At 42.8% G+C, this 18,674-nt stretch overlaps 1 protein-coding gene and 1 long non-coding RNA gene across 3 annotated transcripts in view; one reads left to right on the forward strand and one right to left on the reverse strand.

Annotated features, from left to right (window-relative positions):
- LOC115655305 overlaps positions 1-4,752 on the forward strand; it is a 28,067-nt gene extending 23,315 nt beyond the window's left edge. The window contains exons 4-6 of one of the 2 annotated variants that reach the window (XR_004001362.1): positions 3,121-3,177; positions 3,283-3,465; positions 4,147-4,752. This is a non-coding gene — a long non-coding RNA (uncharacterized LOC115655305). Of the gene's footprint in view, positions 1-3,120; positions 3,178-3,282; positions 3,792-4,146 lie in introns of those variants that run through there. The other variant, XR_004001361.1, reaches the window with a different exon arrangement.
- The window catches only part of ARL8B (ADP ribosylation factor like GTPase 8B), a 40,664-nt gene that overhangs the window by 9,022 nt on the left and 12,968 nt on the right, over positions 1-18,674 (reverse strand). Inside the window, exons 2-4 of the mRNA XM_030570600.1 lie at positions 3,801-3,881; positions 695-768; positions 112-205 (exon numbers count right to left, since the gene is read on the reverse strand). Coding sequence (XP_030426460.1) covers positions 112-205; positions 695-768; positions 3,801-3,881 — 249 coding nt within the window. The remainder of the gene's footprint in view (positions 1-111; positions 206-694; positions 769-3,800; positions 3,882-18,674) is intronic.

Raw genomic sequence — 18,674 nt, forward strand, 5'->3', positions numbered from 1 at the left:
CGGAAGCTTGTACCTTCCACCAACAGACGTTGGTCCAATAAAAGATATTACCTCACCTACCTTTTTGCTGATACCAACCATGCAATGTTAGAGCCAGAATATACTACTTACAGGAATTCCTTGTAACTGTGGTTTGTCTAGAAGGTTATGCAGTTCATTTCGAGAGGCTTCTATCTTTTCACGATCAGCAGCATCTACCATATATCTTTAAAAAGATGATGTACATTTAGTTATTCAACAACTTAAGCAGGCTTATAAGCTTCAGAAACTAAAATATTGGCACCTGTATTGAGTTACAGCACAAATTTAGACGTCTTGCAGCGGGGGCAATTGTCCCAAATACTGGTCAACTACTGGTCAGCCAAGTAGAGCTTGATAACCTCTCCCATTTAAAATGTACTAGAGTTGGGGCAGTCAAACTACACACTGTCAGAAAGTTACGCAGATGATTTCATATGTCAAGAGGTTAATATATTAGATCAGAAGTTACATAAACAATAGCTAAAAAGCAAACAGGCCTTAGTTCTTCCCAACATCATTCAAAAGCTAGTTCAGAGGGGCTAACACAGAATTTTAAGATAAAACAGAACACTAGTGTGCAAACTGAAGTGCAAACTAAAGGCTTATTTCTCAGCTGCAAAAAAGAAGAAAAATCTACAGCTGATGACAGCAGCCTCATACTGTCTGTACTTACACAATAGCATTAACGCCTCTGCAATAACGCTCCCACATGCTTCGGAATCGTGGCTGCCCTCCTATATCCCAGATCTTAAAGGAAAAGCAAGTTTAGCTAGGCACTAGGTTATGTCAAAATTTAAACACATAACAAAGCACAGTATAAATAGAGAGAGACACCAGACAGCAAATGTGAAAAAATCGGGACACCAGGGAAGGGGGTGGCGGAATAGGACCCTATATAAAAAACCCAAAATTGGGACTGTCCCTATAAAATTGAGACATCTGGTCACCCTAAGTATAAAAGAACTATTAAAAAGAGGTGAAGTGACGTGTTTGAAAGTATTTGATCCTTATGTCTTTTCAGTAGCTTTCATACAAAGGCTATTTCCACTAAAATGGTATGGAAAGTCCTATACCTAGTCAGCAGGGTTACCAATTCACACTCTCCCTTACTTTAAAACACTCAGTAAAAATATAGATGCTTGTATCTGAAAGCCTGACACCTCAAAAAAATTCACAGAAGTTGCAGAACTTCTTGTTTCGCTGTGTGAGGGGGAATACAGACAACGCACTGTCTTTGTTTTAGAACCACATGCAAGAGTATGCAACTTTGCACTCAGCATACATGCACGTCTCAATGAGGACTGACAAAAAGAACTCTGGCATATCAAGGGGAAAGATTACTTCTAAGTTGTGCTCCAGAGATAAAGTCTCTTTACAACAGAATACATAGGAGAAAGTCCTACACTTGAAATCAGACTCAAGTGACTGAACTTTACAAATGTACAGACCAGTTTACAAGAGTTTCATGGCATGATCCAGTTTAAAAACTCACTATTTACTAGACCCTTGAACAATGCAGACTGACAAAAGTGAGGTAACAGTAGTTTTGTTGTGTTATTTCACTGTGGGTTTCCATAGCTGAGTTTCCAATTAAGCAGAATGCAGCAATATTTATGTGATAGCCTATTAGGGCAAGTGCCTGTAAATGTAACGATTTTAGAAGTTTAACATCAATACAAGAAGTTGAACCTCAAGTCATCCATATTTCAAATCAGTGTTGTGTTCTATATCATGTATAGCAGTGATGGGCAACCTGCAGCCTGTCAGGGTAATCCGCTGGTGGGCCACCAGACAGTTGGTTTACATTTGCATGGCCGCGGTTCGCTGTTCCCGGCCAATGGGAGCTGGGGAAAGCGACGGACAGGTCCACGCCGCTTCCCGCAGCTCCCACTGGCAAGGAATGGGAAACTGCGGCCACTGGTTGCTGTGGGTGGCCATGCAAATGTAAACAAATTATCTGGCAGCCCACCACATTACCCTGACTGGCCACATGCAGCCTATGGGCTGTAGGTTGCCCACCCCTGATGTATACCTTCAAACAGGGGCCACTTCATCCATGAATCTGTACAATGATGTTTGCATAAATTCGAGGGCAAAATTGGTCTTTGCAATACAGTGTTCTGATTTAAGGTTAACTCCTGCATTTCCTGAATGAGTTTTAAGGTGTCATGGTAGTGGATCAATGCCATAAAACAGACCTGTTAAGTTCACTTCCTGCAGTATAAGCAGCCAGCATGACTTGTGGTATAAGGTTGTGGATCATTTGAAGAATTAGCCACAACTGAAAAAACCTGCTTCGAAGCATGTTTCTTAAGAAAGAAGGTCACGGGGAGGAGTCAGAGCACCAGGAAGTAGAGTGGAAGGACAGGTCAGGATTGTAAGTCAGAATGTATTAAGTGCCATTAGTCAGTTGTCAGCATTGGGTAAAAAAAAAGATACTAGCTAGAAAACCTTTATGTTTCTGCAATAAGCTACGTGTACATGTGACGGATCATAAGCCACACACACTTATGGGCAAAAAATATTTCAGCCTTATGCTATATACTTGATGTTACTAGAGGTGAGGGAATATGATCAGGACATGATATCAAGAGGCTGGTAGAAGCCCTAACCCTCTGAAAGCTGGGAGCCATGTTAGTCCAAGTGAGTCTAGTATCCTTGGATTTCTGCTCCATCGAGTTGACATAACATTTACTAGAAGGTAATTTCAGAGCTTCTCGTTAGTTGACGGTGTGTTTTACAGTACTGTAGATGGACAGGAGACACTATAATTTGTTAATTATATAAAAGCAACACATCCTTGCCCAAAACTAGAAGTCATTTTAATTTTAGAAGTTACAGCTTTACTCTAGGTACCTTAGCAGTGGCATGGGTAAGGGAAGTGGGAAAGGTTGTAGACAAATATTCATTTAAGTTTGGGAAGTCTCACTGGACATTAGTCATGAGCAGAGAGCCTTAGTACATAAACGTGTTGTATGGCCCATACAATCTCTGGCGTGTACCGCTTTTGATATAACCATGGCCTTTCATAATAAGCATGTTGATGCTGTTATCTATAAATTGAAAGACTAGGGCTGATTAGAATTCTATCATTTCTAGACAGTATCCAGCAAAAACAGAAGTGACCCTCCGGAGTGCGGATAAAACCTTAAAAAGGTGAGCCACATATGCTAAGGTATCCTAGATGCAAGAAAACAAACATAACAGTAACATAGTGGGGTGCTCATCATGTAACTTCGGCATATTTCTCATTTAATACAGAGTTGAATGCTGCGTGGAGAAAAGCCAGCATTTAAACTTTTATCTATGCAAGCACATTAAGAAAGAGAGTTATTCCTACTGATCCACTGGAAAAGAGTTGAATAAAGTTATAACAGAACATGCCAGTTGAAAATTCCATTTTAACACAGCGGTGCTCTCAAGCATGAAGAAGTTTAACAGAAGGTTCTGGTTTGATTATTCCTTGCATTTTTAAATGCTTCAGGAAGAAAAACTGAAATTCCCCTGCAGTGTTTGCAACTTAGACAAGCAGCATTATGCTAGTGACAAAGAACCAACAGGCAAAACAGGCTTGTCTGGTTGTGGGTGGGGGTTTTTTTTGGGGGGGGGGGTGTTGGGGGGTTGCCTGCTAGTATTACAAAACAAAGCTGGACTTATGAAAGGTGAATTTAGTTCTCAAGTCTGTCTGAAATGAACTCAGGCTGTGACCTAATCCAAGAGCATCCCTTTAAAAACTAATGCTTTTTGTCCCCACAAAGAGCAAAATGTTCTTGACGTACCTTTATCGTCACATTACCCTTAGTAACTTTCCTCATGTTGAAGCCCACTGTAGGGATCATGTCTTCACTGAATTGACCTGACTGAATAGAACAGAGTTTGTATTAGATCTTGTCACAACAAGGAGAGAAAATGTTTAAGCACAGAGCCATGTATATGCATGACTGGCATTGTTTACAGTACACGGCTATTTTAAAAAACAAAAAACCAAAACAACTTACTCTTGTCCTCAGATAAGGAGAGAATTTTATAGTTGAAGTGCCAAAAAATATAGGTGATTGAACTAATTTTTGTACGAAGGCTTATTAATGCTCATTTCCAACCATGATTTCACACTCATTCCCCCAGGCCTATTCAGAAAATGTTTCAGTCACAAGAATGAATGTCCAGTGAGCAAGTATCGTGCATGAAGCTAAACCAGAGAGGAAAAGTGCTTTGCTTACGTTAAGCCACATGAACATATGAAGTAACTCAATGTCTTGTTATACAGAGCTCTAAAAGAAAAAACCATGCAAGCACTTTTTGTGATGGGCCTTAGTATTCCAGCTGTGCGGACCTCACTGCATCACTCTGGAATAGGTATTTTTCCTAAGCTGTGTAAAAACACTCAATTGGGCAACATGAACAGAGGGTGTCAACTCCAAAGGGACTGGCTTTCAACATACACAGAAAAGCTACGCTTCAGCTTCCTAGATCAATAAGATGGCAGCTGGAAGAACTTGCACAGCCTCTGAGCCTCCCGAGAAACAAAACTGGCATCTCATATTGCACAATTTCAACAGTACTCAACTCAGAAAAGTGGGAGTGGCGTGTGTCCAGACCTGTACACAGCACGAGGATTTCAGTGTGACTGAAGGTTTGAAAGAATCTTCATGCTACTGTGCATTAATATTTAGCATTAAAGATTAGTTATGAATCATGGTCTTACAAGAAATCTGATGTATATGTATAAACTGGTACTTCCTTTTGTAGATATAGTTCCTTCTTCTATCTGCAGTGTTAGCTTACGTTGGCCAAAGGAGCTCTTTTACATGGCACTGGAAACCAGAGGCCTTGTTTTTGGATAAACAAACAGGTACAGGTTGCAATAGTGCAGATTTCTCCCAGACTATCCTGCCTCAACTTTAAGTTTACCTCTGCAAAAGTAAAAGCCTTCTTCCAGACTCAGGTCTCTGCTGAAATAGTATTGGCTGTAGTAGGTTTGTGAAATGGGTCAGTGTCCACTATAATCAGACGACTCTTGCGACCTGTCTCAGATGTGAAAGCTCTCTCATTTCTCTAAGCTATCCAATCTCTCCAATAGCATATTGCCACAAGACAAGATCTTGCCTGCATCTTTCCATAACCTGACTCATTAAGTAGCTAAATTGTCCTGTAATATTACTTAGGACAGATAAATAAAGCAGCCAAGTTAAAACTGCTTTAAACATGGTTCACGAGGTCATAGCCAAAGATAATGATCAACTTGTAACACCAGGCTTGTGTCATTCTATCTCCTGGTTACAGAGTTATGCGCCTTCTACAATTCAGTTGCCCTGTACTTCTGCACTGCATTTACCCATTATTGAACCAATGTATAAAGGCAACTGGATGCCTACAATATAGATTCACACACAGGTCCACAGCAACTCTGATAGAGACTGTAAAGAGTCGATTTTTAAACAAACTATTGCAAACTCACCTTTGCTCATCTGACTGATCATATAGAAAGACCTCTGCAGTTACAAAAAAGTGTGTTGTATGTTGACTTTACTACTGAACTCTGAAATGCAGAGCATGAGACCAACCTCAGCCTAAAGAAAGATACAGTTTAAGTGACAGATGAATGAGTGGACAACTTGGGTAAATTTACTAATTCTATTTATACTGCAAGAGGTCTTTCAGGAGTTAAGGTATGTCCAGAGAAGCCAATGGCTTTTTTACAGCATAATTCTGAAACTATTTTTACTTTATAAATTTGTAGATTGTTGCAACTAGCAATTAAAAGTGACTAAGAAAATTTTGACTGTAAGACACCCTGCCAGTGGAGGTTTAAGTTGCTGATTTTTCAAGCCATTGATAGTTCAGATTTGCATTATCGCTGAAACTGTTTTTGTCATTTAAGTGGCTTAGAAAAAAGGTCCTGAGTGAGACTTCTCTCGTAGTTCTGAGGTACTGTGAGAGTAGGTCAGGGAAGTTCCATTTCATTATTCCAGATGCTTCTCACCTGACAGGTTGTTATGTAACACAAAAATCTTACTAGCCATTCTGCATATTGTCAATACCTAGTTTTCAGAGCATGCTCAGCATTTTGCAAATGTGAGACTACGAAGGCCTCAATTGAGCACCCAGAGAATACGACCCATTTTTTGAAGGTGATGGCCAGGGCTTCAAAAGTTTACTCAAGCCATTCACCTCTGGCCCCCAAAGCCCCATTGCGCCCAAACCACACTCCATAGTTCCTTCAAGAATGAAAAACAGCTCTCTACTGTAACATCAACCTGATACTTTTAGAGATGTTCCTTGTTTTGCTAGACTGTACCCTTCCCTTTTAGGTTTCACACCTACTCCCCACACTTTCCTATACAGGATTGTGGATGGCTCTGTGTGTGTAGTCATCTTCTGGTTAAGTTTTTCCTCCTCCTCCTTGCCCTTATGACCCTTTCCCCCTCTACACTGTGCTTCACTTCATCCCAGAGTGCCCTTTACCCTACTTGCTACTATCTAAAGCAGTGGTCCCCAAACTTTTCAGGGTCATGCCCCCCTAACCCATGACTGTGCCCTCCTCTACCTCCCCGGGAGCAGAGGCCAGGAGCAGGGCTACAGCTCCTGGGGGTAGGGTGGCATGGACAGCGATAAGGAGGGGCCGAAGCTGGGGGCAGGACTGGGGGAGGGGGCTGCAGCTGGGGCAGAGACCCAGGGCAGGAGCGGAAGCCACAGCCAGGCTGCAATCTGGGGCTAAGGCTAGGGGCGGGAGCGGAAGCCATAGCTAGGCATGGAGCTGCAGCTAGGACTGGAACAGAGCTGGATGGTGCTCCTGCCCCACCCCCCAGGGGGGATGGCCTGGCCCCTGCCAAGTCCTACCCTAAAAAACTTTCTTCTGTGCTCCCCTAGGGGGGCGTGCCCCACAGTTTTGGGACCTCTGATCTAAAGAGTCTCTAATAGCATTATCCACAGGAAGGAGTAAGGCTTAATCTTCAGATTAAAAGGTGTACTCTACTGGCTTAGACAGCAAGAAGCCAATCACCTAAAAACTATGAAATACAACTCAGACCTCATTTATTAAGTATATTCAGAATGTCGTGGGATGCTTTAAGCAAGGCAAGCTTAAACAGCCTCAATATATTTGTTAAATTGTTCTTTGACAGCACATCAGGTACAGCAAATTTATAAGCAGTAATATTCTGTTTGTCAGACAAAAGCTGCCTGAAACTGCAATGTCTAAGTTTTTTCTGAAGGTCACAAGACCACACTGCTTGCTACAATGCACAAGGTTCCTACTTTTATTTTGATCACTGGGCTCTTTGAATTTTGCTCAACTCGACTCTTTTCATTGCTCTCTTTAGGTCATCTGTGCCTTCTTCAATGCTGCCCCTTACATCTGAAACTGCCTCCTTCAGAGCACAGGTGAGCACTCCTCCTTAACATGGGTCACTTCCGTAGAACCTAGCCAAATTAATCAAATGATCAAGTTTTGAAGTCATACAGTGCAATGTGTTCAGGGCCCTGCATTATGGAGGATTATGTGTCCAGATAGATTGGTGCATAATTTCCCCTTTTGGTAGCACAAACTAAAGTTTCATTTTAAAGAAGCCAAAAGACATTTCAAAAGATGGCTTCAAAATGTGAAACCAATCCAAAGTTGAAGATATTTACCCAAGTCTACATGTAGTTAAGCCAACATCTCATAAAGGTGATAAGTCACATCTAACCATTGAATGATGTTTACAGTTTCATTGCTAACCATTTTAGCACAATCAAGTTCAGGTGATACTCTGATGGCTATAGTGACAGATAGTAGGACAGGCAACCAGTACCTATGAAGATGTGCTAAGGTGAGAAATGACAAATTCCAAACCCTAAAAAGCTAGCTGCTGCCAAATCTGCCCTTAAACTAAGAGAAAGGAGATCGATCCCCTCCAATAATCAAGAGCTTCAGCAATTCCCTATTCAGCTGAAAGCTTTTCATCCTTGCATTCAAGGCTCTGCACAACTCCACCCCACTCCAATACCTCAATTCCTAGGCTCCTTATCCTCCACCCAGCCCTTTCATGACTGCTCTCTTATGTCTCTTGCACTCCCTGCTATTTCAATATGCCTCTTATGCTTGGAAAGTTATAGTTGGTCTTCCTTCCCTCATCCAAGATGCTTCTAAATACACTCCTATTCCATCAAGCATTTCAGCCATTAGACTACACTACATTTTCCACTTGTGCCTTTAGGTTGTAGGCTCTTTTAGGTTGTGACTCATTTGTACAGCACTGTATAGTTAAGTGTACATCAGCACAGCCTCCTGCCTGAGATGAAGTTTCCAAAGGAACTATTCTACACTACGTCACTAGTCTGAGTCTCTAATGCAGCGGTAGGCAACCTATGGCACATATGCTGAAGGCAGCACACCAGCTGATTTTCATGGCACTCACACTGCCTGGGTCCCAGCCACTGGTCCAGGGGGCTCTGCGTTTTAATTTAATTTTAAATGAAGCTTCTTAAACATTTTATAAACCTTATTTACTTTACATACAACAATTGTTTAGTTATATATTACAGACTTATAGAAAGAGACCTTCTAAAAACATTAACACATTACTGGCACACAAAACCTTAGAGTGAATAAATGAAGACACGGCACAGCACTTCTGAAAGGCTGCCAGTCCTTGCTCTAAAGCAAAACTAGGGTACAAATTTGTTTTACAGGATAGGACTTGTTTAGGCAAGTCACAAGTATCAGTCAGGTGATTCATTTCTAACTTGAGTTTCAGCATTTTATAATTTGCCTTGTGGGCTACATAAGATTGTTTCACTTTAATTCTGAACAACCTTGTTTCCTAGCTTTTCCACTACCACCCTTCCCACAAGTTTCACTATCATCCAGTTACCATCCTAACCATTAGCCAGTATTTAAGGATTCTTCTTCAGTCTGCTTAAATCAATTCTACTTTGCAGGACCGAGTAAGATTGGTTTAAACCAAAAATGTTTTCAGCAGAATAACTAAAGAGAAAGTCATTGTTTTAAACCCTTGTGACCACAATACACAACATCCCTGGCAACAGTTTCTTCCTACAAAGCAAACCATTAAATTTTTCACTATAGCTGCGCCCTCCCCAAGGAACTGCAGAGAATAAGTACTTCTAATAGGGAGAAATGGCTGCTTTGAATTAATTGCTAAAGAGGACAGTTGCAAAATCCAGCATGTAAGGGAGATGTTAAATGAAGTACCATTTTGTCAAGACAGTACTTAGTTCTTACTTTCAGTACAGTTGCCTATCTGAAGATTTAATCTCATTGCTACTTTACTATAGCCATCCAACATCTTGACAGATGAAAGGAAACACCACGAAGTTAGTCAATGGTGTGGGAGAAAAACCCACACACGAGTGGCAGTGTTCAGGGCTAGCAGCTTGTTGTTCTAAACATGTGAAGTAACTTTGCTAAAAGTGACAGAGGCTTTGCATCAAGTTCTCTATCGAGGCTAAGTGAGCTGGTTAAAGTTGAGCCAAGATAGCAGACGTGATCCACATTGTCCAGAGCTTCATTACAGATGCAGATTTTAGGTGGGATATTGGTGCCCAATGACATGACAACTGTTTTCTTGATCTTGATCTCTGCATGTATCAAGTTCAGCGAAATAAACTTCATCAGGATCTGCAATTCATCAGGTGAGTCAGAGATGAATGCAGCAGCATCTGCTAAGAGCAGATCCCAATTAGTGAGCTGGGTGACACACCTTTTGCTCTAAAGTCATCCGATGTTGAACAAGCTGCCATCAGTCTTTGATTCAATTAATATGGCTTTCTTCCCGGCAGGCACAGGGAAGTTGCTTGCAAGCTCTTCCTCGTGCCTTTAGAAGCTCCAGAGGTATCTCTTTAATAGCTTTCTCCACTTCAAAAGTTGATGTTTGATACAGCTCCTGTGTTGCTGGAAGCTGGGGGATGGCAGCTAAGGCAGTAATCAGAGATAATGGTATCCTCTGAATAGAGTTCTTTGTAATGCTCAGTCCATTGGTCCAGTTGTTCTTGCCCGTCAGTCAGGATAGTATCGTCTTTCACTTTCAGGTTTGATGCCTTTTTACAAATTGGACTCAAAAGGAGGCATGTGGTCATCATACGTACCATGAAGGTCCCCTCTGTCAAAGTAGGTCTGAATCTTTTTGTACAGGACTTGCCAATACTTTGGGAACATTATCTGGTGGCTTTCTGGACCATTGTCTTAGCCTCTTTGAACATAAGAGTTCAACTTGGTTGTTGAAGTAAAGTTAGGCAAGCTTGCTTTTTCTTTTCTATGAGTGGGAGCAGCAGACATTCGAACTAGTCAGGTTGTTTTTTCTTTGTTGTCCCAAAGAGATCCTTGGCAGTAGCAGGCGTCTTCCTTAAAATTTTCCCACAAGGTATCAGAATCAGGGGAATCAAGTTGCTCATTTTCAGAAACACTCAAGTGCACACTGAAACTCCGCACAAGCATCAGAGTCCTTCGTGTTAGTAATACTGAGGCAAAGTTTGACTTTTGGCTTCACATGATGGATCTTTTTAAGATGTAATTAGGGCATGGCCCTAAAAGTGTCGCAATCAGCACTATACATTGATAGAAACATTGGTGATACACTGCATGCTCAGTGATTGATCATGAAGAGGTCAATCTGATACCAGTGTCCTGAGCTGGGGTTCCTCCACGTGACCTTGCTGCCAGTGCTGCCAACAAAACACGTATTCAAGACCATCAGCTCACAAGAGGCACAAAGCTAAAGAACGCGCTGGCCATTTTCACTGGCCAACATGGCACAGATAGCCTCAATGATGTGACCCCAATACTCCCAGTCCTTACCCTAATGGGCACTGAAATCACCAACCAGTGAGTCTGCTCCTTATGGGGACATTCTTGATTTGTTCCAGTTGAGACTAGAACTCAGCTTCATGCTGTTTGGAGTAGTCAAGTGTTGGTCTGTAGATGGACAGAAGATTCAAGCTCCAGAGCCCTATATTCAACATCCAGCTGCATGTTCCTCTCACTGATAAATATTGGAGGGTACATGCACTGGGGACAGACTTCTTGACAGCAAATCCCACATTGTAGCTCACTGGCTCATTTTCAGCAGAAGTGGTAGTGGTACTTCTATTTAGTGGTACTTCTATTTAGTGATCCAGTTTCCAAAAATCTCCTCTCACTGAGGATTGCAACATCAGCATCCAGTATATGCAGTTCTCTATCAGTTATGGCTGTTTTCCAAAGTTCGTGGCCTTTCAGTTCAAGTATGGTTAATATAGTGTGAACATTCCAACAAGCAACGATCAATTTAGAGCCAGGAAAGAAGAAGCTAGATGGGAGCTCTCTTAGCCCATCTTTTCTAGGGCCTTCCCCAAATTGAGGCAAACAGGCCACCCCTAAATAGGGCTGCGTGGACATCACCTGGGTCCTTCCCACCAGGACAAGCGACCATTAAGACGATTGGTGTAGACTTGTGCAACTTCTAGACAGAACACCACTTCAAGTTGAAAGAAGCACCGGCCTTACTGTGTTTGCAACTGTACCTTTTCTAAATGGGAGTGGTCTCAGGAGTGTGGATACTGTTGGCCAACAGGATTCTGGCTCATCTGTTTTTCTGGGGGCATTTTCTTCACCTAGGGAGTTCCACTACCCCCCTGGGTACAACTGGAGCTTCCCAAGGGGAGATAGGTTTATTGACCTGTGCCTGTCACTCACTGTTGAATTGCAGGCTGCACAGTCTATGCATCCAATGGCAAATCCTGAAGAAACTGGCCAGACAGTATTGCTACTTTACAGCAAGGTAAAAATAACCTAGCTGTTTTCATAGTATTTCCATAACCAAGTATTTCCATAAACCAAGATTTCATGTCAAGCAATGGTCAGCAACTTTATTTAGCATTAGAACTACTTTGAGGGAAAGTTGCCCACTCTACTAGGTACAGTACAATGCATCCCATTAACAAGCATTCATGTAGCTATTACTGCCATCCATTAGTATAATATCTGCCTACTGAACAGATGGTGCACATATATTTAATGCTATAAGCTTATAATATAGAATTGTATAATAAAATCAGCACAGTCATGTTAAGTAAAATTCTATAACCCTGGAGCACAGAACAGGTTAATTCATCTGTAGACAGAAGATTCCATTTGTTTCTAGTGTCCTTTCCCCCTTCCCCAAGTCCCTCAAAAGGAAATTTTAACAGCTCTTGTACGGATTCCATTCTTCCGTTAAAGCTTGTATGGGAGAATGTCAAAAAATATTCTATTAATTTCTAGCTTCTGAAGAAGTCATCTGCAAGAATTACAGCTTCCTTGATGAACAAAGACGAAAAAAAAAAACTGTTCACAAATCTTTCGCTAGAGTATCCTTTCTATTGGAAGAACAGTAAGTAGTTCAGTTCATAGGCCAGGCATTCAGAAGCACAACTCTCACAGGCTGCTCAGTGACCACAACCATTTTTTTTTTTTAGGACCCAGTCCAACAGAATTCTGCTTGCCTGGCTTTAAACATACTTCCATGAATCTATGTAGGCTGAGAAACACGTATCTTGCAGGCAGATGTGGAGTAAAAAAGTTAGCACAAAATAGGTTGCATTTAAAGTAGGCACGGAACCCTCCATACAAGCTTCATACATTCGGTTGAGGCAACTTTTAAGCCTTCATGAAGAAGTGGAAGGGAAGGCCAGTACCAGCTGCTACAGGAAAAAGGTGTGGAAAGCCCTGCAAGAAAGCATTATGAATAGCCTGCCCAGGAATTTCTTAGTTACACCTCCTTAGTTAGAGGCTTGATTATGTCCCAAAGCTTGCAGGTTTATATGTCTCAGAGTGAAAGCAAGCTGCAGACTCTTAATTTTTATCTTTTACCCCCATCTGTAGCACTGGGATAAATCCAGCCAGGTAGGCTGCTTCCTTCCAAGACTAAGTACTTTAGAAGCATTAAAGGTTATTCGGCATGCTCAGCATCATAACAACTCCTGCACTGGGCAGAATCTCATCAACAAAATATGGCATCTGTAACTCAATGCCTTTACTTCATATTGAAGTTGAGTGAAATTTGTTTAGTCTAGAACAGAAAAGTAGTTTTAATTGGCAAGTTCACTTCCTTAACCTATAATGCATTGCAGGTGACATATTCTGCAATGTCTGACCTAGGGTTTAAGTCTTGAGGCAGGAGTTTGGATGCTGCATAATGTGTCAACTGTATAGTCTGATGAATGCTGTCACTTTGAGGACAGCAAGCACAGTATGCTGACTTGAGTCAAACGGTAGTGTTTGTTTTCAGTGCCCATTAATACCACACTCATTAGACATCTAGTACTTCAGTAAGGTCTCCTGAAAGATCACTCTCGTTTACTATAAGTGCATATCCAGTTAGTCAACAAGCTTCTCTAAAACAAACTACAATATTCCAGTACAGGTTTTTACTAAACCAGAACTGAAAGAGAAAATAAATCTACGGAGAGCACGGGAAGTAGCCCGCAGTTTCAATTTCTGGTCCAATCTCACCTGTCTGTGCAGCTGCTCAAAGAACTAGAGAAAAAACACAACAGTTTTCTTTGCTTGCCATTTCCCGATCAGAAAAGGCATCAAAAGGAAATTCACATTTTGCAAGTATCAGAGGGGTAACCAGGTTAGTCTGTATCCACAAAAACAATGAGGAGTCCGGTGGCACCTTAAAGACTAAACAGACTTATTTGGGCATAAGCTTTTGCGGGTAAAAAAAAAAAAAAAAGGCTGCTGCTCTCTAGCCACCCAGCTCTGAAGGCAGTGCAGAAGTTAGGGTTGCAATACTATGATTCCCCCTAAAATAACCCTGTGACCCCCTGCAACTCCCTTTTGGGTCAGGACCCCCCCCCCCCATTTGAGAAATTCTGGTCTCCCCCATGAAATCAGGGGTATAGGGTAAAAGCATAAAAGATCAGGAGCTACTTCTGTACTGCTGCTGACTTAAGATTAGGAACACCATACTATGCCATCCATACTTCTTCGCTGCTGCCTTCAGAGCTGGGCAGCTGGAGAGTGGTGGCTGCTGACTGAAAGCCCACTTCTGCAAGCAGCAGCGCAGAACTAAGGGTGACAATACCATACCATGCCATCTTTACTTCTGTGCTGCTGCTGGCAGCAGCTCTGCCTAATCAGTGGCTGCTGGCCAGGATCCCAGCTCTGAAGGCAATGCCACCGCCTGCAGCAGCACAGAAGTAAGGTTAGCAGTACCACAACCCTACCACTATACCCTTGCGGACACCCCCCCTGCCCAACTCCTATAATTACAACACTGAAATTTCAGATTTAAAAAGCTGAAATCATGAAAATTATTTTATATCTTATGACCATGAAATTGACCAAAATGGACCATGAATTTGGTAGGGCCCTAGTTATTTGTAATACCACGATAGTATTTTACACGAGAGTTCCACAGGGGTAAAGTTTAATCTTACCTACTTTGTTTAAAGTGGGATAGTTAGCAGTCACCGTTGGAATGAATGAATTTAAGCCAACTAACATGTCTCACTGTAACACAAAGAGACAGTTATCCAAAAACTTGTAGGCAAGCAGTTTGGGATCCGTTCTCTTCAACTCTTTCTTACAATGTCCTTGGGCCATAGGATATTCTTTATCAAGAATGTTATACCTTAAGTATCTGAGCATAAACTATTTAGATCTTTGCCTAATATAAGGCTTGCTGGCTATAGATTCATAGACTCTAGGACTGGAAGGGACCTCGAGAGGTCATCAAGTCCAGTCCCCTGCCCTCATGGCAGGACCAAATACTGTCTAGACCATCCCTAATAGACATTTATCTAACCTACTCTTAAATATCTCCACAAATGGAGATTCCACAACCTCCCTAGGCAATTTATTCCAGTGTTTAACTACCCTGACAGTTAGGAACTTTTTCCTAATGTCCAACCTAAGTCTCCCTTGCTGCAGTTTAAGCCCATTGCTTCTTGTTCTACCATTAAAGGCTAAGGTGAACAAGTTCCCCCTCCTCCTGATGACACCCTTTAAGATACCTGAAAACTGCTATTATGTCCCCTCTCCGTCTTCTCTTTTCCAAACTAAATAAACCCAATTCCTTCAGCCTTCCTTCATAGGTCATGTTCTCAAGACCTTTAATCATTCTTGCTGCTCTTCTCTAAACCCTCTCCAATTTCTCCACATTGTTGGTGTCACTAGGCATAAACCTAGGCCTCAGTGAACCAAATCTCCTCCATGTTGAACTCTACTTGATCTAGAAAGCTAGCAGCTGTGAAATTAAATGTGTAACAGTAAGTTATCAGTTGCAGCACAGCCAAAACCAGTCTAAAGCAGTGGTGATAAGGCCTGTGCACCTTTAGCAGAAGGACAAGATAACTTGCAGAAGGAAAACTTACTTACGAGCTGCGGCCAAGATTACTTAATGCACCTGCACTTACGTAACTGCTACAGGGGGAGGAGGGGGGGGGGGGGAGAAACATAAAAAGGGAAAAGCCGCTTGTGTAGGTGTGCATGATTTGAGGCGTTCGTCTCCTTGCACTGCTTTGAGATCTCAAATAAACTATGCTTGCTTCTCTACCCTGGTGTGTGTTCATTGGCGCTTCGCACTCTGGGCAACAAACCATTGTTGCTTGCCTCGGGCACCCTCGGTGCCTGCTACAGTTTTGGGTCCCTGGTGGGCTTGAGGCTAAAATTAGCCTTGCCCAGATCCTCCTGGTGATCAACGGATCCGCGGCAACGACCAATGCCCAGTGCACACCAGTGACTTCACCGGGGGCCACGCGGAGACGCAGTTCGACCGACCCCGGAGGGCACAACGGGTGCAGCACACTCGAGTAGTGGAGAAGCAGTTGTGGGCGACGGTGAGGAACCGGTCCCCTGGATAAGGTAGGAACAGTCCAGTTGTCTGGACTTTGTTAGGACCTGGGGATGCCCAGTGTCTTCCTGCGGCATGGGGCAGAGACAGGGTAAAGTGGGGAGGGCATGATGCACACCCCTAGAATGCATTCTAGTGAATTGGAAGGTGTTTGGTTCGGATCCGATGACTAAGCATAAACTGAAAAGTTCTGTACAGTAGACTGGCCTCAATATCAACTAGAGGACCAGAAAGGTGGCCACCGGAAGGATCACTTAATTATAACATGATCCTCCAATTACTCCTGTTTTGTCAGCGATACGGGTAGCTTCTGAAGCTGTTTGTATGGAGAGCTCTTGTAAAAAAAAAATCCCCCACCGTAACTCCTGTTCTTCCCCCTGTCTGGCAGAGTGCAAGGATTCAAAAGCAGGTTAGAGATAGTGCAGGGACAAAGGAGGGACCTGTCTAGAAAGGCGAGACCCTATGTCCTAGGGCACTCTCTCCCTGTTGTAGCTAAAAAGCAAGATCAGATGCAGAATGGTACTGGGGCCAGTGTGAGTGACTGTTACCGGAAGACACCTAGAGTACCCTGTGAAGCAAAAGCTCGTGATCAGGACTACTCTAACGCAAGCCCGGTAACTAGTGGATCTTCAGGACGTCCGACCCATAGTGGCTGACTCGGCCTGGCATCGTTCAGTGAGGAAGCTACTTGGGTCTAGGAGTGTGTGCACTCATCTTCCCTTCCCCTTTCCTTTCCGTGTGGGCTACTGACAGTCTGATCATCTCACTGGATGCAATCAGAGTAAGCGGTGCCATCTCTCAGAGACTAGCCAACGCTCTTTGCTGAAGGGAGGTGTAGGAGGGTCGTGGCCATCCTCGTTAGCCTCTCTGGTGTGAGTACCTTGTAGGGAAAAATCCTTAGTTTATGAGCCGCTAGCCCGGACAGGGCACCCTCCCTGTGTGTGTAAGTGGAAAATGGGTGGGCGGACAGTCTAAACATTCCACGTCGCCCCCTAAGGGTAGCCCGCATATTACATGTATGTACATTATGGTTCATCAACCTGCAGGTATTTAGAGAATTGGAATATTTACACACGTGAAAATCCATTTAAACAATGCCCACTAGAAGGTACTTCAATCTAGATAAGATCATACATCTAAAAGGAGCATTTAATCACCAAAAAGCCCTGACACAGCATGAGCAAATTTGTCTATTGAGGAAAGGAACAGGTTAATTTGAAATTCAGCTGGCCCAGGGATAAAAAGAAAGTTGCTCTGCGTTCAAGGTCAAGAATCAATGCAGACTATGCTAAATACAAAGAAAAACTGCTTTCAGCCCCAGCTGGCTGTGGAAAAAGGAAAATTGACAGGCGAACCAAAGGCAATATAATTACAGAACTGAGATTACATTTGCAAAGCTCAATTGTCCAGTAAGATCCACAGCGTGCCTTTGTGACCCCGGAGCCAGTGTGGCTTGGTGACACCCAAGAAGCCACAGGCAGCCGACCTGGACTGGAATCTCTAAAAGAGACGCTGCAGGAGATTCCAGGGCGTAAAAGAACAGCCCTCCCAAGAGCGGAAGCATGTTGGAAATTCTGGACAAGCTGTATACAGGATAATCTCCCGTCCACCTCTCCCCCTTCTCTGAATATTATATATGGAAGTGGCCAGTCTGGACGTACGTGTGAGAGTATGAAAGGGGCTTCGGGCATTAATGTTTTCCTGAGTGATGTGGGAGCATTCCCAACACTCTGTCGTTTTATTATTTTATTAATGGAGCTTTAAAAAATTCAGTTATATGGTATGTTTTCTTTATCTTCCCCCAATGATCCTGTAGTGTCAGCCTGATCACCTGACATGAGGGATAGACTGGTAACAGAAATTTGTCACGGTTTGGTGAGCAATTAAGAAGGGGGAAGCCCTGCAGAATTTACACCATCTATTTGTTTTACCCTTGTTATTTTATGTTTGCTTTGCTTGGTACTGTTGGTGTTATATGTTGAAAACTGCATGATTAAAAGTGAGCCCTAATAGGATAAGGAAACACTATCTGGTTCTGTTCTGTTTAACCGGTTTACTGTTTTTCTGCTCTGTTCATTTGGGCATTAGGAGTGTGGCGGAACTGAACCTCTCATTCATAATTCCTCAGAGTGGAAGCCATGCTGCGAGAAAGCTCTGAAGTCAAATTGAGATCCTTCTGTCCTGTCCCCTGTAGCGGTCAGTGTACAGAAGTGGGAAAGCCTGGCTTAGACTGTAAGTTCCTCTGCTCTGTGTAATTCTCTTTCTATTTAAGTATCAGCAGACAGATGGATGGGTCTCTGGGTAAACCCTCTAAACAGGTTTGGATTATATGTTAAGTAAATGGCCTTTGCCCAATGGGCCATGTGTTTTTTGTCCAGGTGACAGCCTCACGAGGGAGGACTCGGGTAGTCTTGTGAGTAAGAATGTTTAAGGGAAGAGACCAGGAGGGGTGGGAGCTAGTTGAGAAGCCCACCCTCCTAGCTAAACTGGTAGTGGAACAAGTTGGTGCCCATGGAAGGGACGGTTCAGCAAGAAAAGCAGGATCGGGCCCAGGCGGGCAGACAACAGACAGAGAGATTGGAAAACAGATTGGAAAACTTTAAGGGAGCAGTGGAAAGAAGGAGTCAGTAAGTGTAAGCATGGGGATTTCAAATCCCCAGGACTTATTTGGAATGGTGAGTTAGGTTGATAAAATTGCTGGGAGACAAGCAAGTGATTTAAGGGAGAGTGAGAAGTTAACTCTGTAGTTGCTGGAGGGAACAGCAGTTAACTTTGTAAAAATGCTAAAGAAGAAAGTTCTTGGTGTCTGTGAAATGTTTGTAAATAAAATTTAGG

Source organism: Gopherus evgoodei, chromosome 7 (genome assembly GCF_007399415.2).
Source record: "Gopherus evgoodei ecotype Sinaloan lineage chromosome 7, rGopEvg1_v1.p, whole genome shotgun sequence".
Lineage (NCBI taxonomy): Eukaryota > Metazoa > Chordata > Testudines > Testudinidae > Gopherus > Gopherus evgoodei.